Source organism: Macrotis lagotis, chromosome 3 (assembly GCF_037893015.1).
Source record: "Macrotis lagotis isolate mMagLag1 chromosome 3, bilby.v1.9.chrom.fasta, whole genome shotgun sequence".
NCBI classification, from domain to species: Eukaryota; Metazoa; Chordata; class Mammalia; order Peramelemorphia; family Peramelidae; genus Macrotis; species Macrotis lagotis.
Window position 1 is genome coordinate 273,388,114 of NC_133660.1, and position 26,677 is coordinate 273,414,790.

Here is a 26,677-nt window from a genome sequence, read left to right on the forward strand (position 1 = left end):
GATAGCTGACCTCGAGGCAATGTTCAACCTCAGTGAAAGTGATAAGAGGGCTGAAAACATCATGCTAAAAAGCATGGGAGCAAGGACATATCATTGTTTCACTCCACTGGTAACTGGGAAACCTTGAGAGAATCATCCACTATCCAGAATCCAGGTAAGTATGCTATCATGAAATTTATATATAATACTGATGAACTTCTCCAGGCAACTAATTTTGCCATAATTTTCCATAAACCCTCACAACTTATACTATCAAAGGCCTTGGTCAGGTCTACAAATGTTGTAAACAGACCTTTGTTCTGTTCCTGGCATTTTTCCTGGAGTAGTTGGGAGGCAAACAACATAGACTGTTCCTCAACTTTTTCTGAAGCCACACTGGCTCTCAGGGAGATGACTATCTTCCAGGTGAAGGATCAGCCTATTGAGGACTCTGGCAAGAATCTTACCAGCAATGACAAAAAAAGAGAAATACCCTGTGATTGTCATGAGACAATCTATTTCCTTTACCTTTATAGAGATGGATAATAGAGGCATCCTTGAATTCCTAGGAGATAACCTCTTCATGCCATATAACCTGGAAAATTTCAGTCAGATTTTGGATGAGCAATGGAACCCCCCAACACACACCTTACAGATCTCAAATAGAATAGAATCAGCATCATGTGCTTTGCTGTCTGAAAGGAGTCTAAAGGTATTCAAAACCTCTTCTTCAGTTGAAACTTCAGCTAGGGACTGACTGACTTTAACTTGAGGTTAAATGGTCAATGGCTTCTGCACTGACTGATGAGGATCTGTTAACACTATGGAAGTGTTCAACTTATCTATCTCTCTAGGATCATGTCCCTATCATTGATCAATGGGAATCCATCAGCACTGAGCAGCTGAGATGCACCATAGGTCTTGGTCCCGTAAATAGCCTTCAGGGTATCATAAAAGTACTTTGTTTTGTTACTATCTGCTTAAAACTGAATTTCTTTTGTCTTCTTACTGAGCCAAGAATCCTGTTGAACCTCTAAGCTTTGCTTGTACTTACTTTTGATGAAATTATATGCTACCTTCTTAGAAATGGATGAACTATGGGTCAACTAGGTTGTGCAGTGGATAGAGCACTGGCCCTGAAGTCAGGAGGACCTGAGTTCAAATCCAGTCTCAGACAGTTAATAATTACTAGCTATTTGACCTTGGGCAAGTCACTTAACTCCATTGCCTTTAAAAAAAAAACAAAAAAAAAGGGGGCGGCTAGGTGGCATAGTGGATAAAGCACCAGCCTTGGAGTCAGGAGTACCTGGGTTCAAATCCGGTCTCAAACACTTAATAATTACCTAGCTCTGTGGCCTTGGGCAAGCCATTTAACTCCATTTGCCTTGCAAAAACCTTAAAAAAAAAAAAAGAAAAGAAATAGATGAACTATCCTGTTGGTAAACCCTGTGGAGTTCTCATTTTTCATTTAGCAGTGAAGGGTGTAGGCTGTGTGCTGTATTCAAGGAACTCTAGTGCCTCTGGTATAAGGGATGTTCATCCCTTTTTAGGGTTGCTTTCCATCTTAATGTCTACCTGAATGATCTAACTCTCATCTGTGGCTCCAATAAATCCACTGGTGGGATGGCAGATGAGAATATATGGTTTCAAAGGTCATGAAGGCAGTTGAAGCAAGTGCTGTGGATCTCTTAGAGCTTGGTTAGACATTGAAGACATCAAAGTCATCCACTGCATCCAGAGTCATCACCAATTGCCTTGACTCTGTCACGCTATGTTGGATCATGATGACTTTGAGAGAGTGCGACAGATGACTTCATGTAACTCTATCTCACTTAAATCGAATTTACACATGCTTCAAGACATCACTCATACTTTACTATGTTTCAAAGAGCTGTGGTGACAGGCAAGTGACAAAGTAGCCGGTGGGGATATACTGGGAGCTATAGTCACAACCCTGCACACAGGGCAGCCCAGGTCATAGGATCAGTGAGATTCAGCAGCCCCCTAGGTAACTGAACTAAGAATCACAATGCTCACTTCCTGATGTGAGGAAGGGGCTAGAAAAGATGCCCTAAAAATTGTCTGCTTACCCAGCCTGACCTGATTACCACAATAGGTAGGGATCTTACAGTATGGTCAAGACACCAAAAAAGTCTACAAAAACATCTTTAAAAAAAATTTGATTCACTATCAGTGTATGAAATGTGCACACACACTCACAGACAACACAAGATCCAACAGACCTACAAGACAAACAGATCTTGTTGTAGAATTTAGCAGATTCAAACAAATAGCAGCCCTGAATGAAACTAGTCTGGCAAATGAAGGCCAACTTACTGAAGTCAGAGCTGGATACATATTTTTCTGGAGTGGGCACAGTGAAGGGGAGAGCCATGAAGCTGGGGTAGGTATTGCAATCAAAACTAATCAAGTCAACATTCTTGAATGCCTACGAAAAGGAATGAATGACAGGCTCATGACAATAAGAAAACGTCATGCCACCATCATCAGTGCCTATGTTCCCATCATGATGAACCTTGATGGAACTCAGAGAAAAATTTTATGAAGACCTGAAGAGCTTCATCATCAATGTACCAAAAGAGGATAAGCTTATAATTCTGAGTGACTTTAATGCTAGAGTAGGCTCAGATTACCAGACATGGCAGCAATGGTCACCTACTACTAAAGACTTGACCATCTCATGTACATCACAAACACTGTCTTCCATTTACCTAAATGCAATAAAACATCCTGCATGTACCCTCAGAGCAAACATAGGTATCTAATAGACTATGTGATTGTAAGGAGAAGAGATAGACAGGATCTGACAGTGACCAAGGCAATGTGTGGTATAGAGTACTGGACTGGTCACAGATTCATCCTCTACAAGCTAAATATTCACATTCAACCAAAGCAACAGTCCTAAGGCAAAATGATTACTAGAAAAATTAATGTCAAGAGATTAGAGAGTCTCTCTGAGTGGGAAGTTTGTTGCTAATTTGGAAAGAAAACTGGGCCAACACACAGGTGGCATCACTGGAGCAGAAAAAGAATGGGTAGCTTTCAGAGATCTGGTATACAGGATCGCATTTGCTCATCTGAAAACAATGAAAACATCAAGATTGGTTTGATGAAAATGATGGGGAAATGTAGATGTATATACATACATACTCAGTTGTGTATAGAAATGTAACTTACCCAATAAGAAAATAAAAAGGGGAAGGGAAAAGTGAAAGAAGAGGAGGAAGAGAGAGAGAGATGATAAAAAGGGAAGGTGGATAAAAAGGAGGCAGTGCTTAGAAACAAACAGACTTTTGAGAAGAGATAGGATAAAAAGAGAAGATAAACAACAGAAAACAGGATGGAGGCAAATACAGAGTTAGGAAATAACTGTGAGTATGACACATTCACAAACCAAAGCAAAGATCAGAATGGATTACAACCCAGAATCTTAACAACATATGTTTGTAAAATAAAGGGCTGGAACAGAATCTATTATGCTATATCTAAAAAAGAAAAGAGCAGCAATCATGACCTCAGACAGAGCAAAAGCAAAAATAGACCTAATTAAAAGGGATAATCAGAAAAATTATACTATGCTAAAAGGTTCCATAAACAATGAAGTAATAAAAATTTTTACAGAAAGTTTCTCTGATAAAGGCCTCATTTCTCAAATATATACCAAGCATCAAACTGAGTCAAATTTATGAGAATCTGAGTCATTTCCCAATTGATAAATGGTAAAAAGATATGAATAGGCAGCTTTCAGAAGAAAACAAAGCTATCTATCATACATGAAAAAATGCTCTAAAATACTACTGATTTGTTGAAGGCAAATTGAAATAACTTTAAGGTACCACGTCAAACCTATCAGAAATGATAAATGTTGGAGAGGATGAGGGGAAAGTATGCATACTAATGTATACCAAGTTGTGAACTGAGTCAGTCATTCTGGACATCAAATTGGCACTGTCCTAGTCCAGCAATACCAAATGAAAAGGACCCATATGTACAAAAATGTTCATGGTAGCTCTTAGTGGTAGCAAAAAGTTAGAAATTGAGGGACGTTCATCAATTGGGGAATGGCTGAACATGTTGTGCCATATGATTGTGAGGGTATAATGGTAATGCCATAAGAAATGACATATGGATAGTTTCAAGAAAATGTAACAACTAAATAGTGGAAATATTGGGCATAAAAATATATTTTAGTTATTAATCTGTACCCTCTATACTGACCATGTATTCCCCATCCCCCATTAATTAAAAAAATTAATCGTGTATAAGAGTGAGTCATTTGATATACTATCCACTAAATTCTTAATAGCCAGTAAGTGTGCAATTTTGGCTTTTGTTACTAGCTATAACTTCCAGAATACTATGGGGCTATTTAGGCAAATGATAAAGATTTGTGTCATCACGATATTATTCTTTATCATAACAAGTCTTTTAAGGAAAGAAATATCAGCATGTCTAGTTATAACAGAAGGATGGTCTGTGGTCTATTTTTAAATTATCTTATAAAGGAGATCCATTTTTGAGCTCATTTTAAATGGCTAAAGTTAAAAAAAAAGTCAAAAAAAATTTTATTGCAAATCACTTACTGGACATGTACTGTTCTAAAATGATTATCCAATGTGTTTGTTTATACCATTCTTAAGTCTTTGGTTATTACTCAGGTTGATCTGGCAACTTTTAATGAATTCACTTTTGCATTAGAATCCATATTCTTATGATAGTATTCTGATATTTTTTTTTGCAAGGCAATAGAGTTAAGTGGCTTGCGTAATTATTAAGAGTCTGAGGCCAGATTTGAACTGAGGTACTCCTGATTCCAGGGCCTGTGCTCTATCCACTGCACCACCTAGCTGCCTCTGATATAACTTATTAGTGCAAAATGCTCCTCCAAGTGCAAATTGGGTTTAAATTGAAAAATGTCAGGTATAAAGAACTGAATTTTCTATGTATGTCAGAATGAAGATTTGCCAACCTGGGTTGTGGATTCTCTGGTCTGAGAGGTTCCAAATTTCTTTTTCTAATAAGGGGCTTGATTATTTCTTTTTTGGGTTTTTGCAAGGCAGTGGGGTTAAGTGACTAGGTGAAGGTCACAGTGTCTGAAGCTGGATTTGAACTCAGATCCTCCTGACTCCAGGGTCAGCACTCTATCCACTGCACCACCTAGCTGCCCCCTTGATTATTTTTTTGTTTTGTTTTTAGGTTTTTTAAGGCAAATAGGGTAAAGTGGCTTGCCCAAGGCCACACAGCTAGGTAATTATTAAGTGTCTGAGACTGGATTTGAACCCAGGTTCTCCTGACTCCAGGGCCAGTGCTTTATCCACTACGCCACCTAGCTGCCCCTCCCTTGATTATTTCTTAAGAAGAATGTATGTTAAGATATTCTTTTCCCAGGGAACCAGTATCTCTCCAATTAATCTGAATTGGAGGAAACCTGGATGGGATAGGTTACAAACTGGTTCATTTGCCAAACGACTCAAATTTTATTGGGATTATGGAGTATGATTTTATTCTCTATGTTCTCCTGCATTGGTATTTTTCAGGTCTCTATTCCAGGTCTCCTGGCTTTTCACCTTATTGGCCCCTATCTCAATCTGGGAGCCAGAGTTTAATCTTTCTCGTGAGGTTTATTTCCTCCAGATTGCAAGTGATACATCTCAATCTAGTGGCCCAAGAAGAATATCATCCAGTACCAGGATCTAGGAGCTAGAGTCCTTGAATCCTGACTCAGCTGATTCTTGGATTCCAACCCAACTCCCCCTAAAATGGACAGCTCTACCTCTCCTTTTCAGCTTGGAAGTAGCTTCAGAAGAAAACAGACCTTCATACCACTCCCAAATGAATTTGGTCCTAAATTGTTTGAGTGGGGAATGAAGTAGGGGAAATATCATACAGTGAAATATATTTATTATTAATCTGAACCCTCTGGACTGACCATATCCTGCCCCCCCCCCCAACCCATTGCCCAACAGAAGAGAGAGGTCAGTGAACTTTTAGTAAAATACCTTGGCCCTTCCAGGCAACAGACAAAACAAGGAATCCCTTCTTTAGCCTGAAAGGATTAAGTCTCTGACCTGCCACCCCTCATCTAGAAACCTGTCAATTCCTCATCTCTGCTCATCAACATATCCCCTCCCCCTACATCCTCCTTAAAAGCTCAGCTCACTCAACTGAGCTGCTCCTCTGCATTTGGAAAGCAGAACACTCCTAGCTAATAGCAACCTTATTACCCTTCTTTTACTTCACTTCCTTTGGAAGGCAATCCACTCTGGGAAGTGTCATCCCTCAAATTCTCCTACCCCTTTACTCTTCTCTATTACTTATCCTGTTTGTTTGACTTCCTGTGGAAAGCAGTCCACTCTGAGGGGCTGTGATTCTCTGAACTCTCTCAACCCTCTTCTTACTGCTATTGAAACTTACTATCTTGCTGCCTCTCCAAAGAACCTAATCTAGGAACTTTGTGTGGTAAATTGTAAACTATTTGTGCAACCTCTGAATTAAAGTTTAAGCCTTTCTTACCTTTCTGACTCAGAATGGTGAGTTTTTCACCCAAAGGAACCCAATCTTTAATCCCCCTTTCCCTGAGGATATTTTCTCTCCATCAGTAAGATCTATATGAAGTGAAAAGAACCAGATCATTGTGTGTATAATAATAGCAATGTTGTGATGATGATCAACTGTGAAAGATGTGGCTATTGTGATTAATACAATGATCCAAGACAATTCCAAAGAACTCATGATGAAAAAAATGCTATCCACCTCTACAGAGAAAAATGAGGAGCTCTGAGTGCAGACTGAAGTATAATTTTCTCCCTTTGCTTTTTAAAAAAAACACTGCTAATTCAGAAAATGTTTTCATGATTTCACATGTATAATTGATATTATTTGCTTGATTTCTCAATGGAGGGGGGTAGAGAGAATTTGGAACTCAAACTTTATTTTAAAAATGTTGAAATAATAAATTAAAAAAAAATTAGACAAAATGGTCCAAAAATAAAAAACAGGCTGATTCACAACCTCATAGAAAAAACCAAATCTGCCCTCTCACAGCACACAAAGGAGAAAAGGAAACCCAGAGGGAGTAACACCAAGGCAGTAGGGAAAGGCCAAAGATGATCCCAGTCTTGCTGAAGCAGCATGGCTAAAGGGAGACAGGAGGTAGTTTATCAAACCTTCCCTTTACTTCCACTGATTCTGACAGAAACAGCCAGAAGCCTGAGCCCAGGAGCCCCACCCAGACTAACCTGGCTCCTTCAAGACTAGTGAAGGCAACAAAGTGCTTGCCACCTAGTAGGCACTGGATCAGTGTTGATTGGATAGGATTACTGGATTGGAAGTAAGGTCTGAATGATGAAACTATAGTTCTGTTTTCCCAGAAGTTTTCATTCAAGAGGTAGTTCTTGACCAAATATTTTGTGTCCTGTTTTTTCTAACACTGGTTTGAGTTCCATTGTTTTTCGATGACTGCCCATTTTTTAATATATTCTGAGATCTGGAAGAAAGGCTAAAGCTCCCTTTGTTCCTGCCTTTTCAGAATTTCCCTTGATATTCCAAGTATTTTATTTTTCTAAAAGAATTTTATTATTATTCCAAGTTCTATAAAGTATGCCCTTAGTAATTTAACTGGCAGAGGGTCAAAAGTATAAATTAACTTCCTAGTATTGTCACCTTTTATTATGTTGGCATGGCCTAGTCTTGCACAGGTATTTAAGTTGCTCTCAATTTCTTTAAGGAGCAATATTTTTATTTAAGGCAATGGGGTTAAGTGACTTGGCTAAGGTCACACAACTAGGTAATTATTAAGTGTCTGAGGCTGGACTTGAACTCAGGTTCTCCTGACTCCAGGACCAGTCTCTATCCACTGGACCACCTAGTGCCCCAAAACTCAGCTGTCTATGCTTATACTTTATATATATTTTTAGCTTAAATGAGAGCTTTATCAAAGATTTCCTTTTTTTTTTTTTTGGTAGAATCTTGTTTTTGTTTTTAGGCTTTTTTGTAAGGCAAAGGAGGTGAAGTGGCTTGCCCAAGGCCACACAGCTAGGTCATTATTAAGTGTCTGAGACCAGATTCGAACCCAGGTACTCTTGACTCCAGGGCTGGTGCTTTATCCACTACACCACCTAGCCGCCCCTTTTTGGTAGAATCTTAAAAGTATTTTTCAATTCTGATGTTCTGATTCCATGTATCTCTTGGGGCCAGATGTGTCCAATAAATCCTTTGTGTTATCCTAACTTCATTAAGCAGCAAAGCCTCATTAAGCTCCCTATATGCACAAGAATTTGTATCCATCCTCAAAAACCTACACTTCCTAATCTGAAAGCTCTGATGTCCCCTCAAGGGTCCCTTGAGGAAAGGCCACCTACTTTGGTTGCCAAGGGCTGGACACACTGACAGCTTCTCCTCTCAGGATCTTCTCTGGTAACACCTGCTCCCACAGAGAGGTGCTGCTGGTTCTGTGGAGAGCTCGGAGACTCCCCCAAACTCGGGAAACAGAAGGCTGTCTGCCCAGGCAGAGATACCTCCACCCTATGGAAACAAGGATAGGAAAAGTCTGGCTGTGACCAACCAACACGCGACTATTCAGCGGCAGAAGGGCGTGGAGACTGGCACAACGCTGCAGCCTTGAGGAGGCTCTGCATCGGTGCAGCCGCTGGCACTACCAATGAAGTGTTGACCCAGAGGTTTCACAAGTAGGCCCGGAGCCCGGGAAGGTGCTGATAAGAAGTTGTGTGTGTTGTGTATGTGTCAGGTGTTTGTATGGGTGTGTGTGTGTGTTGTGTGTGTCAGTGTGTCTTCTGTGTGTGTCTGCTACCCATGGCTCAGGAAGGGGTTCACGAATGCCACAAAAGTGCTGCTGTGCCTCGGGCAGGCTGGCTGTGGTAACCGCTGCGGGTTTGGGGAGCCGAGGACCCCCCCAACACAAACACACACACACACCTGCACACACACAGCACACTGACACACACAACACACACACACCCATACAAACACCTGACACATACACAACACACACAGCACACTGACACACACAACACACACCTGACACACACACAGCACACTGACACACACAACACACACCTGACACATACACAACACACTGACACACACACACCCATACAAACACCTGACACACACACACCTGACACACACAGCACACTGACACACACAACACACACATACAAACACCTGACATACACACACAGCACACTGACACACACACACACCCACACACAACACCTGACACACACAACACACACCTGACACACACACAGCACACTGACACACACAACACACACACCCATACAAACACCTGACACATACACAACACACACACCTGACACACACAGCACACTGACACACACACCCATACAAACACCTGACACATACACAACACACACGACACACACACAGCACACTGACACACACACACACACACAAACACCTGACACACACAACACACTAACACACAGAGCACACTGACACACAACACACACACCCATACAAACACCTGACACACACACAACACACTGACACACACAACACACACACCCATACAAACACCTGACACACACACAACACACACCTGACACACACAGCACACTGACACACACAACACACACACCTGACACACACACAGCACACACACCCATACAAACACCTGACACACACACAACACACACCTGACACACACAGCACACTGACACACACAACACACACACCTGACACACACACAACACACACGACACACAGACAGCACACTGACACACACAACACACACCTGACACACAGACAGCACACTGACACACACAACACACACACACACACACACACACACACACACACACACGCGCGCGCGCGGAGTCTTGTTAAAGGGCCCGGCCCCTCCGCCGCAGCCCCTCGCGCAGGGGCGGGGCTTCCCGGCTCTCCTTCCCCGGGGGGGGGGGCTCCCGGGGGCCCACGGTCACGGGTCACTCAGGCCGTGGGGCGGGCGCCCCCCCCCCCCCCCCGCGGCGGCCCGGCCGGCTCCGGGCCTCGGGCGCGCACGCGCACATCGGACGCTCACCGCGGGCGGCCGCGGGCTTTCTCTGCGCGGGCCCCAGCGCCGAGCCCAGCGTGGCCCAGGCGGCGGCGCGGCCCGGCCCCATGACCCCGAGACCCCGGCTGGAGAAGGAGGAAGCCGGCGGCGCTCCCGGCCTGCTCCGCGCGGCGCCGGAGCCGGAGGTGAGTGAGCGCGCCTGCGCGCGCCTGCGCGCTCCGACGGAAGTGGCCGTGCGTCGGCCGGAAGTGAGTGTGCGTTTCCGTTGCCCGGTTTGTCAGAGCCGCCGGCCCCCCGAGTCCCGCGCCTCCGCCGCGTTCATCCCGGAGCCGCCGCCGCCGCCGAAGGACGTGCCGGGCTTCCTGCAGCAGAGCCAGAGCGCCGGCCCCGGCCAGGCCGCCGTGTGGCACCGTCTCGAGGAGCTCTACACCAAGAAGTGAGGCGCGGGTGGCCCCCAGCGCCCCGGGCCCCGTCCCCCCGCCGCGTGCGCGCCCTGGGCCCTGCCCGGGCGGGCGCTGAGCTTCCTCCCTCCCCAGGTTGTGGCACCAGCTGACGCTGCAGATCCTGGACTTCGTGCAGGACCCGTGTTTTGCCCAGGGCGACGGGCTCATCAAGGTGAGGGGGAGCGGCCGCCCTGGGGTCTCCCGGCGGCTCCGGGCAGGCTCGGCAGTCGGGGCCCCCCGAGGCCTCCTCGCCGCCTCTCGTGGGTGCAGAGCTGTGGGGGTGAGCCTTCCCCGGGTGGCGGTGGGGAGCCTTTGGCTTCTGCTCTGTGGGAGAATGGCATCGTTCACGGGGCACAGCGGGCCTTTTCCAGAAACTTCCAACTCAAAGATTCGTTTCCCAGTTGTTTTCCTTCGAATTCTAATCGCTTCGATTTAGTTTGAGCAAAAGCTTTTCGGTCTTTTGTATCGAACGGTTCGTGTCATTCTCTGATTGTCTCTCCCTTCTTTTAAGGACTCCTCCCCCTGAAACTAACTCTTTCTGGGAACCTTCTCCTTCCCTAGCTTTGCTTTTGTGACAAGTTTATTGTGGCATATGGTGTAAGCTGTAGGTCTAACGTGACATTGTGCCAGGCTGCTCCGGGCTTCTTCCAGCAGTGGTGTCCTGGACTTCATCAAACCCCATGGTTTGTTGTGTCTGGGGCTTTCTTAGGCACTGTTCCACTGATCTGCCTTCTCATCCTACTGTGCCACTCAAGAAATGGCACTGCTTCTGCCTCTCGTTAGATAGATACTCATTTCTGTTGCCATATGGACCCCACTCACTAATACCTTGACATAGGCGCCAGGCAGAAAGTTCTTTCAGACCATTCCCTGAAGTCTGGGTCAGGGTCCCAGACTTCCCACTGGCGACCAGTCTTCTCCTTTACGTCTGCGATGACAGCCTGCACAGCCACTTCCTTTGCCTAGTCTCAAGGATGTTTTCGTCTTTAGTTGTTCCCCTTAACCATAAACCCCAGGACTGAACAGCGGTGCTCCAGATGAGCTCTGACATTAGCCTAAGATGGATGGATGGCCTTGGCAGGTAGGCCGTACTAACTATAGTTGAGGTCGGCTAAAACCCTCGGACTTATTTTTATAGGAATTGCTGTAAAACCTAATCTTCACCATTCTGTACTTCCACCACAAGGTGTATTTCATTATCTGTATGTTTTCACAATTGTTGGTTAGACCCTTTTAGAGCTTTTCCTGGTGTTTACAAATACTTTCTCATATTGCCCAGCAAACCGAGCCAGAATTCCTTTCCTGGGGACTGATAGCATCATCCGATAATTATAGTTTGGGTCGTTTTAGCTTTAATGCAGATTATTATACTTGCCCATAATTAAGCTTATCTCCTTTTTTGCCCAATCCCTTAGTCTCAAGGGAGCTTCCTGTCCTTTTGTCCCTATCACTTGGGGGTTGTACTGCCCAGAAGAGCTTCTTGGTACTTGGCTGTGTGTACCTCTTCCAAACAGTTAGGAAAATTAAACAAAATCAATTCTAGCACTTACCCTAAAGGTCCTTAAGTCATAAAGTTTCCTTTTATGAAATTTTCTCTTTTGTTCCTCCTCAGTATTCCCCTCAAATTCTGTCTGGAGCATCTTTAGTTTTCTGAGTTAGCTTTACTATTCTGATTTTTTTTATGAATGTTAGTATCTGGGTTTATTCAGGTTTTTTTTAAATACTGGACTCACAGAAAATATTGCTTACTGTTTATACCCCCCCCAATAGGCATTAATAAATTAGCAAAAATTGGAAGTTCACTTAAAATGGTGGGGAGGAGCAGAAATTCTAAATTTCTGGATTTGGTGTGTGTTTCTTTTGTGATGTCACTTCACATATTAAAACAATTGTTTCAGAATCCTTGCAGAAAACCCATTTGTCCAGGAGAAGATATTTAAAAGCAAGAATTGGTTGGGTTCATAGATACTTCTCCTGGCCCTTTGTCTGTCCTGACTTTGCAGGATGAGGAATAATCCAAAAGCAATCTGTCTCTATTCGTTAGCAGCACTCATTTTGTTTTCTGATGTAGAAAGTAACAAAGCATTCTGAGAGGGAGCTGTATATGACCCACTCATGCGGGGTCTAGACCTCAAGTGCTGGCTGATCTTAGACTCCTGCCTCCTTCCCTCACTGCACATGGCCCCATTGTAGGGCTGAATTCTTTCAACCCCCCTGAACTCCATGGAAATGTTGCCCTAGATTGGTTGGCCATAGGCATGTCGTGTCCTGGTTAAGGCATTGAGATCCCTGCTTACAGGGATCTCTGTTGCTAGAGGAGCAACAGAAACATTAAGGATATCATAGCTGTTGGATTTTCCTCCCTCAGAATCCCCTCTTCCCAGGACAAGGCATCACAGAATGGAGTTAAAATCCCCTCCTCAGGGGGCGGCTAGGTGGCGCAGTAGGTAGAGCACCGGCCTTGGAATCAGGAGTACCTGAGTTCAAATGTGACCTCAGACACTTAGTAATGACCTAGCCGTGTGGCCTTGGGCAAGCCACTTAACCCCATTGCCTTACAAAATCTAAAAAAAAAATCCCCTTCTCAGAAACACAGGACATACCTCTTTGTCAACACAGCCTGACTCCTCGGTCTTTCTCAGAGTCAAACAAGAGTCTAGAACCTTTCCTCCCCCTTCATCTTTGACCTCATTAGATTTTGTTAAAATCTTGGGTATGCCCCATTGTCCTGGTTTTCATTTTCATTGTTCCTTAGCATTGCCGTAATACGATTCCCTCTAGTTTGGTGCTATGGAGGCCTTGGGGGGGGGGGGGGGGGCGGGTTAAGATCTCCTCTTAATGGTTGCCTATACCCAGGATTCCCCCTGTCTGTTTCTGTGTCCTTCAGGCAAATGCTTGTCTGGCCATCAAAGCAAGATAGTCCCAAAGGTCAGCCATGGTTCCTAGGGAGGTTGCTAAAGCTGAGCCTGGAATCAGCCATGGCCACATGCCATCCCTGAAAGCATAAACACTGGTAGCTGCTCCTCTGGGAGCTTGAATTTTTGTTTAGGAACTGTCTGGATGTTTGATATTAAATGTGTCTTAATAGGCTATTCTCTCCCTCTCTTCCCCCGCCCTGCCCCCCCCCCCCCCCACCCATAACTTGACACCAAGAATTGGTTCAGGAGGGGTCTGTGGAGATTAGGGGTACTTTGGGGAAGAACTGGCATCATCTAATGGATCCCATTTCTTTCCTCTTACAGCTTTATGAAAACTTCATCAGTGAATTTGAGCACAGGTAACACGCCCCCTTGTTAATTATTTACTTTTTGCATTTAGATATTATTGAGATTTTAAATCCAGGTGATCTTTCCATTTCAGGGTGAATCCTCTATCTTTGGTGGAAATCATTCTTCATGTAGTTAGACAGATGACAGGTGAGCATTAACAGAAAATGAGCCTTAAGGAACCAAGTTCATAGGACTTTGTTATCCTAATTATCCTTTATTCCATTGAATATTATTCAACAAAAGAGCACTGAAAGTGCCTCTTCTGACTTCATTCTTTTTTATTTACTCCAGATCCTAATGTTGCTCTTACATTTCTGGAAAAGACACGTGAAAAGGTAGATTTGGCATTTTAGCTGCAACTCTCCTTGCTAGAATGCTTTCCCCTTGGGTTGCCCTTGGCTCCTTGGGCCTTCTCCATTGGATCACCTGGTGCACACAGGAACTGGAAGCCTTGGGAAGTCCAGTGCCTTTTCTCCATAGTTTCTCTGTTTTTTGCTGCCTGCTTCTCTGGCATATAATTCTTTCCCTCTTAATTCTTTTTGGTAACTAAAGGTAAAAAGCAGCGATGAGGCAGTGATCCTGTGTAAAACTGCCATAGGGGCTCTGAAACTGAATATTGGAGACCTCCAGGTGACCAAGGTGAGAGGAGGGGATCGTTTGTTGGGAAGGTTATCTGACCTGGACACTGAAGAAACACATCTGTCCCCTCATTCCCTGGTTGATTTAGAGGACAGGATGATGGAGTCATTGTCTAATAGCCAGGATCCCAGACTTTTAGCAATTGTCAGAGAATTGGGAGCTGATAGGGTGAGGCAAGGAAGTCTTCAGGTTACTTTTGGGGGAGGGTGGATAGTCTGTTTAACTTCTTCAGAGTAATGAGACTAAAGTGGGTAGAGCCATGTCAAAAAGGCAGGGCCTATGTGGACATGCCAGATCACCATGTCCAGTGAACATGGACCTGAGGCTTCCCGTTTATGGGCAGGAAACAATTGAAGATGTTGAAGAGATGCTAAACAACCTTCCTGGTGTGACATCTGTGCACAGTCGCTTCTATGACCTTTCCAGCAAGTACTACCAGACAATTGGAAACCATGCTTCCTACTACAAGGATGCCCTGCGATTCCTGGGCTGTATTGATGTAAAGGACCTTCCAGGTACTGAGCTCCATCTTCCTTGGGCATGAGTCACCGTGCACTTCCCAGCTGGTGGGAGGCACGTCCAAATGGTCACGGCAGTGCCCTGGGTCTCCTCCTCAAGTCTCTGAGGGAGTGAGCTCAGATGAGAGGGAGTGAGGTTGAGAGATCTTCCCTGAGCCAGTGAAGAGAGAGGCTGCAGGAGGCCCCCCAAAACTACAATGATGGGGATTGGAGTTGGGTATCTCCAAACCATCCCTCAGAAGAGAAACTTGGCCATCTCCTCACCTCCAGGGGCCCATCCTCTAAAGGCCATGCAGCTCAGTGGAAAGGGACGGGCTAGGGTCTCAGCTCTGCAGCTTGTCAGTTCTACAATGAGGGGGATTGGTCCAGCTGCCCTCTGAGGAGCCCTTCCAGTTCTGGGTCTGTGATCTGGTGGTTCCAGAGAAAGAAGGGTCAAGGGCAGGGAGGGAAGCTGGCTTGAGAACCAGTAGAACAGGGTGAGTTCTCCATCAAGTTCCAGAAGACTAACTTGGGGAAGCCACTAAAGCTTGTGGAGAAAATTTGGGAGGAGTGCAATTCTGAGTGGTTTGAATGGTGAGGGCAGGAGGACATTTAGGAAAGGGTCTACAGACCCCCTTTTGGTTTGACCTCCCTCCTACTTGTCCTCAGGGGCCTGGAGAAAGCCAAGGACATCACCACAGAAGATTAAGTTTTCCTATCCAAGACTAACTTTGGCAGCTGCCAGAGGGAGGAAGGAGGAGAGGAACCACCTTTGACAAGAGCCTTCTGCGGGCAAGCCCTGGGCTAAGTGCCAGATGAAGATGTGACCTCTGACCCTCAGCCTAACCCTGGGAGGTGGGGGCTACCATCATCACCCCAATTTTTCAGTTGAGAAAATGGAGTCAGCCAGAAGTTCAATGCCTTGCTCTTCTTCTCCCAGCCAGGAAACATTTGAGGTAGGATTTGAACTCAGCTCCTCTGACTTGCAGGTCCCAGCCTGTCCTCAGAACAGATTCCCTAAGAATGATTCGTGCTCTCATCCCAAATGGAATCCAGCAGAGAGGCATTGTGCCAGGTCCTGGGGGTACCTCAACTTCTGGGCTGACAGTCTATTGGGGAGATAACTTAACAACCAATAGTCAGTCTTAAGATTCTAGGGTGGGTTTGGATTCTTTGAGGTCCAATTCACAGTCAAGAGTGTCTCTCCAGAAAGGGCGGGGGGGGAATTGGACCTTGTTTCCTACAAACAATCCCATCGACTTTCATACCTGAAAAGCAGCCAGAGAAATTGCTCTCTTTATTCACTTGTAAAGCAGGATTTGTGTGGGCACCATCCACAAAGGCCCTCGCGCCCCTCCCTGGGCAAGCATGGGTCCAATGAGGAGCCTCATGTGTCTACCTTGCCCTCTCACTCTCTTAAAAGTGCTCAGGGCCCTCCTGGGAGGGGTCTTTCTGCATCCTTTCTGGTGTGGCCAGATACTCCACCCCAGTCAATAGGGGGTTTGGGACATGCTGACATTCTGGGGTGTCCCTGGACCCCAGCTCTGGGTGTCTGCTCCATGAAGATTTGTTAATGCAAGGAGGGGATGGATGTTTGCTAATAGAGTTGGCCCCTAGAGGGGCCCAGAATGCCTGACCTGCAGGCCAGAGGAGCTGAGTTCAAAATCTACCTCAAACATTTATTGACTGGGAGAAGAAGAGCAAGGCATTGAACTTCTGGCTGCCTCCAGGTTCTCAACTGGAAAATGGGGATGATGAGGGTAGCTCCCACCTCCCAGGTTGTGGTGAGAATCAGGGGTCATATCCTCATCTGGCACTTAGCCCAGGGCCTGCCCACAGGAGGCTTTTGTGGTTCCTCTCCTCCTTCTTCCCTCTGGCAGCTGCTTAGTGGAAGTTAGTTAGGAAGTTAGGAAATCGTGCTCTTCTATGGTGATGTCCTTGGCTTTATCCAGGCCCCTCATGGACCATCAGAAGCTTGTCTTAAGGGCTCAGGTTACACTTTTAACAGCAATGGTCTTTCCTGTGGTGCCTTAGAGTCTCAGAGTCTCTGTCCAGCAGGTCCTTTGTTTGGGGCTGGGTTCTGGGGCACAGAATGCCCAGGGCTTCGGGGGGGGGGCCTCAATAAGCCAGCTATCCTTGGATTCAGAAATCAGCTTTTCTAAGCCTTTATGTCTTCCATTATTTCAAAGTGACCACTCCAGCAGGTTTTGTACCCTAAGTCATCTCTACTACTCCTCCTTCTGTCTTTCTCTTATGAAAATAACTGGGATGGCATCTGTCTCCCAAATGTAGCTCTTTCTGCCAGGGCCCTCCTACTTTACTAGGGAAAAAAATGAACCGCTCCCTCCATCATTTCCTCCTTGACCTAGCCACTGGGGGGGGGGGGCTAGAGGAGGGCTGGAGAGACCTCCCTGAGATCCTTGCTTCTCCTGCCTTTGGTGCTGTCCCTTCTACTCTTCAGTCCATTTTCTTTTTCTCATCTCCAGTCTATCTACTCTTCCAGCCCACAGATATGTGCAGAGCCTCCCATTTTTTTTAAACAACATCCCCTTGTACTGTTATCCTTGCCCCTCAACTCCCTTGCCCATGGGTTGTGCCAGTCATATTGTCTCCCTTCAACCCTTTGATGGGCTAGCTTCCCTAAGTCCTCCTCCCAGCCCCAAAGCCACAGCCTGGACTTCATCAACACTGATGGTATTCCTCCCAGGCAGCAGGAAGGGACCATGAGGAGAACTGCCCCTGCAGTGTGCCCTCCTGCAAAGGTCATTTCCAGCAGGCATGAAAGGATCCCCAGGTCAGATCTGTCCAGTCATCGCTCAAGGGACAGGGCTGCTAACCACAGGCAGAGTGGAAGGGCCCACAAGGTTCTCACTTAGCCCCAGAATTCAGACCCAAGGCCTAAGGCTGGCCTATAGACAGCTTGTGGCAGCTTTTTGCATCAGGGTGGCTGACACCAACCCCTAGAAGTACCTATGTGGGGACCATGGTTGCCAGCTTGGCAGCAGGGAGGCATTCTGAAGGAAGCAGCTTGGCAGCATAGATTGGGGACTCCTTGGGGGTTATTGGAATAGGTGTGCAGTCCCATCCAGGTTGAGCAGTGGGCCCAGCGTCCTCATGAACAGCGGGGTGGTCTGCAGGGGCAGTGGACAGAATGGGTAGAGTTCTCCCTCACCACCTAGCTGGGCATCCCTCAGCAGCCAGTTTGCAAAGTACTTTAATAAATCATGGCCATTCTGGCCTTCTAATCTACCTTGGCCTTCAGGGGCACAGGGGACCACAGCCCTGTGACTAGAAGCCTCTTCTTGCCATAGTGTCTGAGCAGCAGGAGAGAGCGTTTACCTTGGGCTTGGCAGGACTTCTCGGGGAAGGCGTCTACAACTTTGGAGAATTGGTGAGTTGACTTGAGAGCCAGGTCCCTGATTCTATGGCAAGGGGTGTGGCTGAGAGCTCCCCCAGCAGACACCATCTCTGTTTGGCCCACAGCTGATGCACCCTGTTCTGGACTCCCTGAGGAACACTGATCGCCAGTGGCTGATTGATACCCTTTATGCCTTCAACAGCGGCAACGTAGAAAGGTTCCAGACATTGAAACCTGCCTGGGGCCAACAGGTGAGGCCCCCTGATGCCCTGCTCCTGGAGGGTCTGGGGGGGGGGGGTGCTGAATTTCCTCCACCCATCCCTCTGAGTGGAACAAAATGAAATTCTAACTGAAACCCGTCTTCCTCCAGGACCTTGCCATCCCCAAATCCCCAGGGGTCCCCATTGCCTGCTGACTCTCCCCATCTCTTCCTTCCTCTACTTTCTGGTTGGCTTTCTCTGGCCAGCCTGCCTTTGGGGTGGACCGGGGGCGGGTAGAGGGGCCACTCTTCTGCCTCTTCCCCCTTACAGCCAGATCTGGCTGCCAACGAAGCCCTGCTCCTGCAGAAGATCCAGCTTCTGTGCCTCATGGAGGTAAGTGTGAGCACCCCCCACCCCCTCTGCTGGGGCTCCCCTGGTGGGCTTGGGGTCTTAGAAGGGGTGGTCACCCTCGACTTGGTGTTTCAGATGACTTTCACACGCCCGGCCAACCACCGGCAGTTGACCTTTGAGGAGATTGCCCAGAGTGCCAAGGTGAAGGTGAATGAGGTGAGCTCCTACCCAGTGAGTCCCAGGGGCCACCAACCCCTACCAACCCAACTGACCACCTCCCACCCTGTCCATGTAGGTGGAGCTGCTGGTGATGAAGGCCCTTTCAGTGGGTCTGGTGAAAGGGAGCATTGATGAGGTGGACAAGCGAGTGCACATGACCTGGGTGCAGCCTCGCGTGTTGGATTTGCAGCAGGTAGGGTCCTCAGACCCTCCAGGACCCCCCCCCCCCCATCCCTCCTGTTGGCCCTGCCAGCTTGAGTAGAAGGGGAGGAAGTGGGGAGATGAGGCAGAGAAGGAAGGACAGGAAGGCCCTGGAGAAAGGGGCAGCAGGGGAGGGGGTCAAAACCAGGAGGACAGAGGCAGTCCAGTGTGAAGGTGCCTTGCTTGCCCCTCCAGATCAAGGGCATGAAGGACCGCTTGGAATTCTGGTGCACAGATGTGAAGAGCATGGAGATGCTGGTGGAGCACCAGGCCCACGACATCCTGACCTAGGGGCTCTGAGCCAGATGGGCTTCTGCATGGGGTCTCCCACCAGCCCCCATTGATGGGTCAGGGGCAGAAGTGCCAACAGTCTGTGTTCCTGGTGGTCTGTGGTGGGGGGAGGCTTTCAACTCCCCCAGCCCAAAGGCAGGAACAGTGGGCCCTCCTGCTGCCCAGGTCTCTTCTGGTATGGTGCAAGAATATTGCTAGAATAAAACATCTTTCACTTCTCTCTGTGGGCCTGGCTCTGAGTGAAGGGCACTGACTGGGGAGGTGGGGAGGGGGGTGGTCCCTACCTGCCAAGGTGAGCCTGGATGAGGACAGTGGGCATTACTGAAGAGCATGGGGTAGCTGGGAGGGTGTCCTCATTGGGCACAAGAATCACAGAGGCAGTTTTTGGCAGGGGAGCCTTTTAATGGGACTTTTGGAGGCATCTCCTGGAGGCAGCTGAGGGGGGTTCAGTCCTGGGGGGCAGGTCTTGGCGCCCTGTTAGTCAGAACTTTTCTTGTAGCTGTTGAGGTGTGATAATATCCATGCCGGAGGACCAAAAAAAGTGATGAAGAAGATGGTCATGGCAGCAACCTGCTCCTGGGGGTGGGGAGGGAAGACATTGATGAAGCACCTGCTGTATTCCTGGCAACAGCCTTGGGAGTTGTTTGACCCTCATTATACAGTTAGGGAAACCAAGACAGGCGGTGGCATTGCTTGGTGGAAGGACAAGCTCCCATTTCCTGCCTCTTCCCTTTCCTCAGCCCAGATAACCTTCCAACCAAAAGCCAGGCACCCCTGGAGCCTTCAGACCTGAGGGGCAGGGCCTGGGTCTCTACAGTCTTGGGGCTGGAAGGACGATGCCTCCCAGGGGATGACTGGTCAGGGTCAGAGGACAATCCCTATGGTCAGCCCAGGGAAAACCTCCAGGAATGGGGAAGAGAAGCAGAAAGGGTGAACCCCTGATGCATTCACAGACTGCTGTGTGACCTGTGTCAGTCACAACCTCTCTGGTCAGCTCCCAGAGTGAAGTGTTGGGAGAGGGAGTCTCCTTCAGAGGTGCCCCTGGAAGGTCCCTTGGGAGCCTGCTTGTTTACCTCCTTCAGGGCTCAGGCCTGGATCCCCCTCCCTTCACCTACTTCCAGCTGGTAAAAGGAGCCCTGACTTGGAAGCTAATGATCCTTCTAAACTCCAGACGGGACGTTTTCTCAGCAGCCAGCCTATGAGTCAACAGAAAGAGAAACCCCCAGCCCACCCTCCCTGCCCTCTCAGGTTTGGAGCCCACCCCTCCTGGCCTGGTCCATCTGACCTCAGGGCCACAAGGTCACTTACACCAGGGCTGGTGGGATCTCTGGCCGGCCGGGCAGAGACGGGGGCCCTGGGAACCACCTGGTTCCTCAGGGTGGCCTGCAGCAGTCTCGTGGTCCTCAGCAGACTCAGCATGGTTTTGGGTGGGCTCTGCTCCTTGCATCCACAGCAATGCAGGGAAGGGCTCGGGCCTGAATGACCTTGGCTCCGAGGGTGACGTGTGCTGTGGCCCCTGGCCAGATAACGGCAGCTGTCACTGTCACAGAAGCCTGAGAGGCAGGAGAGGGAGACTGCCTCCAAATAGCAGACCTAACAGGCTCCTGGTGAGGGGACGCCTTGGGGAGTGGCCTCCCTATTGCCACCCTTCCCCTTGGCACCTAGATGCAAAAAGGAAATTTAGAAACATGACCTCATTTGCTGAGTGAGTCTCAGGAGCATGGATTTAGAGCTCAAGGTGACCATGGAAGTCCAACCCCCCCATAGAAAGAAACTGAGATTGAGGGGGGGCAGTGACTTGCCCCCCCAGAACTGGCCAGAACTAAGCCTCAATTGCAGGACCATCCTCATTGAATGGACTCATCTGCACAACAACTCTGAGAAGTAGCAGGATCTGTATCTCAGAGGCCAGCGGTGGGATGCCTTCCCTGTGCCCGTGGAACCAGGAGGGGCTCTGGCTGGAGTCGTACACCCATCCTGGGCATCAGGCCAGGGTGCGGGCGAGGTGAACCATGCCAGGAAAGCAATCGAGTGGTCGTTGTAAAACACAGCCAGAGCTGAGCTCAGCAAGTTCCCGGGGCCTCAGCGGGTCCCCAGGAAGGGGGTTTTCAGGACAGCCTGGTGCCCTGTTATGCTGTCAGCCAGGGACCCCCAGCCCCTTGCCCTTTGTTCTCCCTTCTTTCTTTGGAGGTGCCATGATACAGTAGCCTCAGAGTCAAAGGCTGGCCTGGCCACTGACCCCCCATGTGGCCTTGCCAAGTCATCTGGAAAGTGGGGGTACTCCCTCAAATAGTGATCCAGAAATGGGGAGCCCATGAATAAAGAGCAGCAAGACCAGAGAAAGGATAGTTTGAGGAATGCCAGAAGCTCTCTCTCTGTTTGGGCCAGATTGTCAGCCTCCTCTGTGGGCAGATCGGGCCCAGGATGGACTTAGCCCCGTGGATCCTCCTTCTTGGGGAACTTGCACCTCTAGTCTCCTTCAGCCCCCCCAGGGTCCTCTCCCCATAGGAATCCTTCACCTGGGGCTGGGCCAGGAAGGTGCTCATAGAGGGCAGAGGACAGCCTGAGGCCCAGGGGACAGTCACTTTTCTAGCCCCTTGGCAGCTCAGAGAGTGCCTCAGATGAGGGTGCCACACCCACCCAAGGAGACTCAGCTGAAGGAGAGAAGTCCTTGCCTTCCAGAGGTGGGAGAGAAGGAACAATCTATACATATGTCCCCAAGCTAACAACTGTACTCAATATGACAGGGGGCAGGGGCTGGCATCGGTCCTCAGGGACTCATGGAAGGGAAGTTGGAGCGCAGGTCATGGAGGTGAACCTGGGAGACAAGGACCAGGGAGATGACTTTGCTTAGAGCAGAGAGAAAGAGGAGGCCCCGGGGAGGCGCCATCTGAGATCAGTCTCTGTGAAGGACTGTCAGGCCCTGGAAGGTCCTGGAGGTCATGTGGGACTAGGGAGCTCTCTCCCCCCGTTGCTGAGGGAGAGAAAGGGCCCCCAGTCCCCCTTGGACTGGCCTCTTGTTGGCGCTTGGGCCTCAAGGGCCTAGACTTTCTGAATCTCCAGCTCTCTTCTCAGGCTGCTGTCCGAATGCCTGGACCGCTCTGTCACCCACAACCTGAAGCACACCCCTTCCGGCCCAGTCTGTGGGCCTCCCGATTAGAAGATTATGTCTGTCCCACCCCTTGCTGTTTGAGCTGGGATCCATTATACCAAGAGCTAGGGATTTCTGGCCAACCTGTGGGGGTTGACCCCAGGGGCAACTGCACAGCTGGGGAGGAGGGGAAGGCTAGCCAACCACCTCCTGCCATTCTGATGATGCTGAAACTCAGGTCGAGTGGTGTGCCCAAAGTCTGCAGCAGGGATGCCAGCAACCAGCTTTGAGATCTGTCAATCCTTCTAATCCCTTCCTGTAATCCAGTCATTTGCCTAACAGCCTACCCCCACCCCCAACCCATAATTACCCCCTTGGACTCTGGGGTTGCTGAAAGGAACATTTATGTGGAGGCGGAAGAGGGGTCTATTAGTGGGTCCAGCTTGCTTCCTCTTAGTGATAAGGCACTGGCACCAGGAGGTCACCCTGGACAGCCTCCTCTTTGCCCCTTGCCTCCAGAATGATTGGGGGTGAGGACCAACCTGACCAGTTGGGGGTAGAGGCAGTGGGGGTGGGGAAAGGGGTAGAAAAGAACAGGAGGGCCCCAGAACCGATGACCAGGGCAGCCACCCTTGGCAAACTCTCCTTCATTGGCTCTCCATGAGTGGGTGAGGCAGTGAGTCTCTGGGCGAGCAACAGGATCTCTGAGCTGGAAGAGAACCCCACTTCTCCCAAAAGGCCATTCATGGGCATCATGTCCATGCAAAACCAACTCCCTTCTCCATTTTCCTCTTACCATTTCTGTTTTATCTTAGGTTTCTCTCTTCCCCAATCTTTTTGCCAGCCTGGCACCCACTCTGTGTGATGAACCAGAAGGAACTGCCCCCAGGGAGCTCAGCCCTAACTAGCTGACTCACTTACTAGTTCCAGTTAGAGGCTGTGGGTTGAAAGGGCCCTAGGACCAGCTATGGGTTTTCTAGAGAACAGGAGAGCTCATCAGAGTAGAGACCCGTGGTAAGGGAGGATGTTAACAGATCTAGTGAAGGGAGTGGGCAGAGACTCCTCCAGTGCCAGCCCTGGGCTTCAGCCAGCATACCAATGGACCTGTCTATAAGTCTGAGAGGCTAGAGACTGCCTTGTTCTGCTTTGGGGGCCTCCAGAAGCTGTGGGGAGTTTTCATTTTTAGGAAAGTTTCTAATTGTCTCTTGGCTTGTCCTCGATCAGAGCCTGCAGTCTGTTGATCCAAATTGGCAGCCTTCCCCTCCTATGCTGCACCCTCCCCTCAGGCCAACCCTACAGAGCAGAATAAGGCAAAACCCTCAGACACCCACGAGGGGCCTCTGCCAGCTCAGGAGCCTTCACCTCATGCCCATGTACCCCATACCTGAGGCAGCTCCTCAGGGCCCCTCTCCTCTATAGGTCAGACACTACAAACACTTTACAAGGGTAAGCTGGCAGAATCCAACTGTCCATCCCTGGAACATTTATTATGTCCCTACTGCATATCACCATTGTGCTAAACTCCAGGATTCAAAGCCAAAGTAGCCAAAACCCAAAAATGGTCCCAGTTCTCAAAATCACAGATAATTAACAGAGGGAAGGTACTAGAATTATGGGGGGCTCAAGAAAGGCTTCCTGGAGCTGAGACACAAAAGCGGGTCGAGGAGGGAAAAGAGGAGGAGAAGGGAGAGGAAGAAGAAAAGGAGGAGGAGGAGGAGGAGATAGTGGTGGAGGGCGGGGGGAGCAGGAGCAGGAGCAGGAGGGAGGAGGAGTGGGGAGAACTTCCCAAGCGGACCAGGCTCACTGCATTGCTATCCCGCCCAAGCCGGAATGGGAGTTAACAAGGTCATACTTGTGCTTTCACAAGGTCCCTGTGGGAACTGAATGGAGAATGGATTGAACTGGGAGACAAAGGCAGGCAACCCCACTCCACAACCCCCCCCAGCTACTCCATCCATAATCCAGCACAAGATGATAAAGCCTGCTTGAGGCAGAGGTTAAATCATCAGACCTTAGCAATAGGCTAATATGGGAGGCAGTGAGAGAGTGAGGGGGGGCAGAACAACTCTTAGGCTACTTGAGGATTTTTTGAGGGGAGAGGGGGAGACAATCAGGGTCCAGCAACATTCCCAGGGTCACACAGTAAGTAGCTCCAGTGATTTTAACTCAGGTTTTCCTAACCCCAGGGCTGCTATTCTATCCCCCGCAATGCCGCCTCACTGCCCTCTAACTCCAATGTGACTGCTGAGGTTGGACAACTTGTGTTGCAGAAGTTTAGTGGACATCCAATTCAACACGTCTGAAAGACTGATGGTTTGGGGAGACTGAAAGTCAGTAGAAAGGTTGGGCCAGGAACATTGGAGAGTCTCAGAATCCTTGTTAGCTGATGACCAGAGCAGAGGACCCAGAACAGACTCTGAAGGACACCCATGGTTAGAGGAGTGACCTGGAAGAGGAGCCATCACAGAGTGGGGAGGAGGGGGTGCCCCAAAAACCTAGAGAAAAGAGAGAGTGTAGGAGAGAGTGATCTCAGGGTCCAAGGCCATAGAGAAGTTAGGGAGCCACTGTGTGGTCTGAGGAGAAAGCAAAGAAAAGAAGCAGAGATGACAAGTGACAGCAGGGGGAGTTGAAGATGGGGAGACAGGGGCATATTGGTAGGCAACAGGGAAGCAGCCAGTGATGAAGGAGAGAGTGAAGATAAAGGAGATGAAATGGAATCACTTGTGCCAGTGAAGGGACTGGTCTTGGCAAGGAGAGGGGTGAGAAGGGGAGGAGGCAGACATAGTGGAAGAAAGCTCCAGAGATGGGAGGAGGATGGCAGTTTTTTCTGTTAAATAAAATATGAGTCTGTGTACTAAGTAGGTGGGGGGAAGGGGATGAAGAGGGATGAAAAGATTTGAAAGAGCCTCTGTGGAAAATAGAAGACGAGGGTGGTCTAGCAGCAGGAGGCAGAGCAGTTGTGATTTTCAGCAGTCCAGTCCTCCAGTCACACCCCACATCCCACCCTTCTCTAGGCTAGGCTGAAAGATGAGGGCAGAGACTGTGCCCCAGCTAGGTGGAGGTAGTTCTGCTCTTGCTTGTCTATCCACCTGTCTTCCTCCTCTTTCTTCTCCTCCTTTTCCTCCCGCCTCCTTCTCCTCTTCCTTCTCTCTCCTTCACTGTTTCCCTGGACCAATTTATCCTCAGCCTGAAGTGGAACCCAGACACATACTTGTGAGTAGTTGGCACCCCCCAGTGTCTAGACTGGGAGTCACACATGCAGCCTAAAGGCAAGAGGGTCTCCTGGAAGCCTGGCAGGCCTTACAACTGACAAACTCTCTTAGATCACTTAATGCTTTTCTTCCCATCTGACAATTGGGGAGTGCTCCTTGTGACCTCAGACAAACCACTTCCCCACTTCAGGTCTCAGTTTCCCCGTTATGTAAAATGTATGGTTTCCATGTTTGCTCCCAGGTCTAATCTACTGTGACTTCTGGCTTGCTGAGGCCACAACAGAAGCAGGTTCACAAGTGCCTCAGAGCAGTCACAGGACACCCAACATCTTGAGAAGCTGTCTACCAGTTTCCATAAGCTAGATCAAATGAAGCAAATTTAGCAGGGGTCAAAGAAGACTGGCTGGGGGGGGGGGGGGAGTGCATTATAACTGTCTTCAGGTATCTGTAGACTTCAGGGTTCAGACCTGCCCTTGGCTTCCATTTCTCCATTTTCCTGGAGATGGACAAATGGAGAAATATTATTAATAACAGCACTAATAATAGCCAGCATTTACATAGCACAAAGGTTTGCCAAACAGCTGACAGTATTTATCTCATGTGATCCTCACAATAACCCTCCAAGGCAGAAGTTATTATTCCTCAAGTTTTACAGAAGAGGAGAATAAAACTGAGATCCCTAGCTGATGACTTGCCTAACATCAGACAGCTTGGACATATCTGGAGCCAGATCCAAAATCAGGACTTCTTGACTCTATTAGACCACTCTGGTTTTCAGGACACCCCTCCCTCCTCCCTCCTGCTTCTCCTCTTCTCTCTCTGGCCATTCTTTCTCGGGCTCTTTTACTGGATCCTCCTCCGATCATGTCCTCT

The 26,677-nt window shown here is 48.6% G+C and overlaps 2 protein-coding genes and 1 long non-coding RNA gene across 6 annotated transcripts in view; 1 reads left to right on the top strand and 2 right to left on the bottom strand.

Annotated features, from left to right (window-relative positions):
* Positions 1-10,167, bottom strand: part of SIRT3 (sirtuin 3) — a 34,439-nt gene extending 24,272 nt beyond the window's left edge. For 2 of the 4 annotated variants that reach the window (XM_074230663.1, XM_074230662.1), the window contains exons 1-2: positions 10,061-10,166; positions 8,361-8,523 (exon numbers count right to left, since the gene is read on the bottom strand). In XM_074230663.1, the coding sequence (XP_074086764.1) occupies positions 8,361-8,523; positions 10,061-10,142 (245 nt within the window). In that variant the 5' untranslated portion in view covers positions 10,143-10,166. Of the gene's footprint in view, positions 1-6,513; positions 6,606-8,360; positions 8,524-10,060 lie in introns of those variants that run through there. The other 2 variants (XM_074230661.1, XM_074230665.1) reach the window with 2 other exon arrangements.
* Positions 10,101-19,721, top strand: PSMD13 (proteasome 26S subunit, non-ATPase 13). The gene is made up of 13 exons (XM_074230660.1): positions 10,101-10,469; positions 10,570-10,648; positions 13,719-13,753; positions 13,837-13,892; positions 14,037-14,080; positions 14,298-14,384; positions 14,728-14,899; positions 18,193-18,272; positions 18,365-18,490; positions 18,770-18,832; positions 18,926-19,006; positions 19,086-19,202; positions 19,406-19,721. Exons 1-13 carry the CDS (start codon positions 10,141-10,143, stop codon positions 19,499-19,501), a joined length of 1,365 nt encoding a protein of 454 aa, XP_074086761.1. The 5' UTR covers positions 10,101-10,140; the 3' UTR covers positions 19,502-19,721.
* Positions 19,722-19,882: 161 nt separating this feature from the next.
* Positions 19,883-21,186, bottom strand: LOC141518545 (uncharacterized). The gene is made up of 2 exons (XR_012477224.1): positions 20,810-21,186; positions 19,883-20,077 (listed from the first exon to the last, which is right to left on the bottom strand). It is a non-coding gene; the product is annotated as an uncharacterized LOC141518545 (long non-coding RNA).
* Between the last annotated feature and the right edge of the window lie 5,491 nt (positions 21,187-26,677).

What these genes read in the sequence shown, in the direction of transcription:
- PSMD13 (XM_074230660.1), top strand. Translation starts at nt 10,141, where the DNA reads ATGACCCCGAGACCCCGGCTGGAGAAGGAGGAAGCCGGCGGCGCTCCC. An exon ending in AACCTGCCTGGGGCCAACAG is followed by an intron (nt 18,491 to 18,769) that starts GTGAGGCCCCCT and finishes TCCCCCTTACAG; the next exon opens with CCAGATCTGGCTGCCAACGA. An exon ending in GCGTGTTGGATTTGCAGCAG is followed by an intron (nt 19,203 to 19,405) that starts GTAGGGTCCTCA and finishes TTGCCCCTCCAG; the next exon opens with ATCAAGGGCATGAAGGACCG.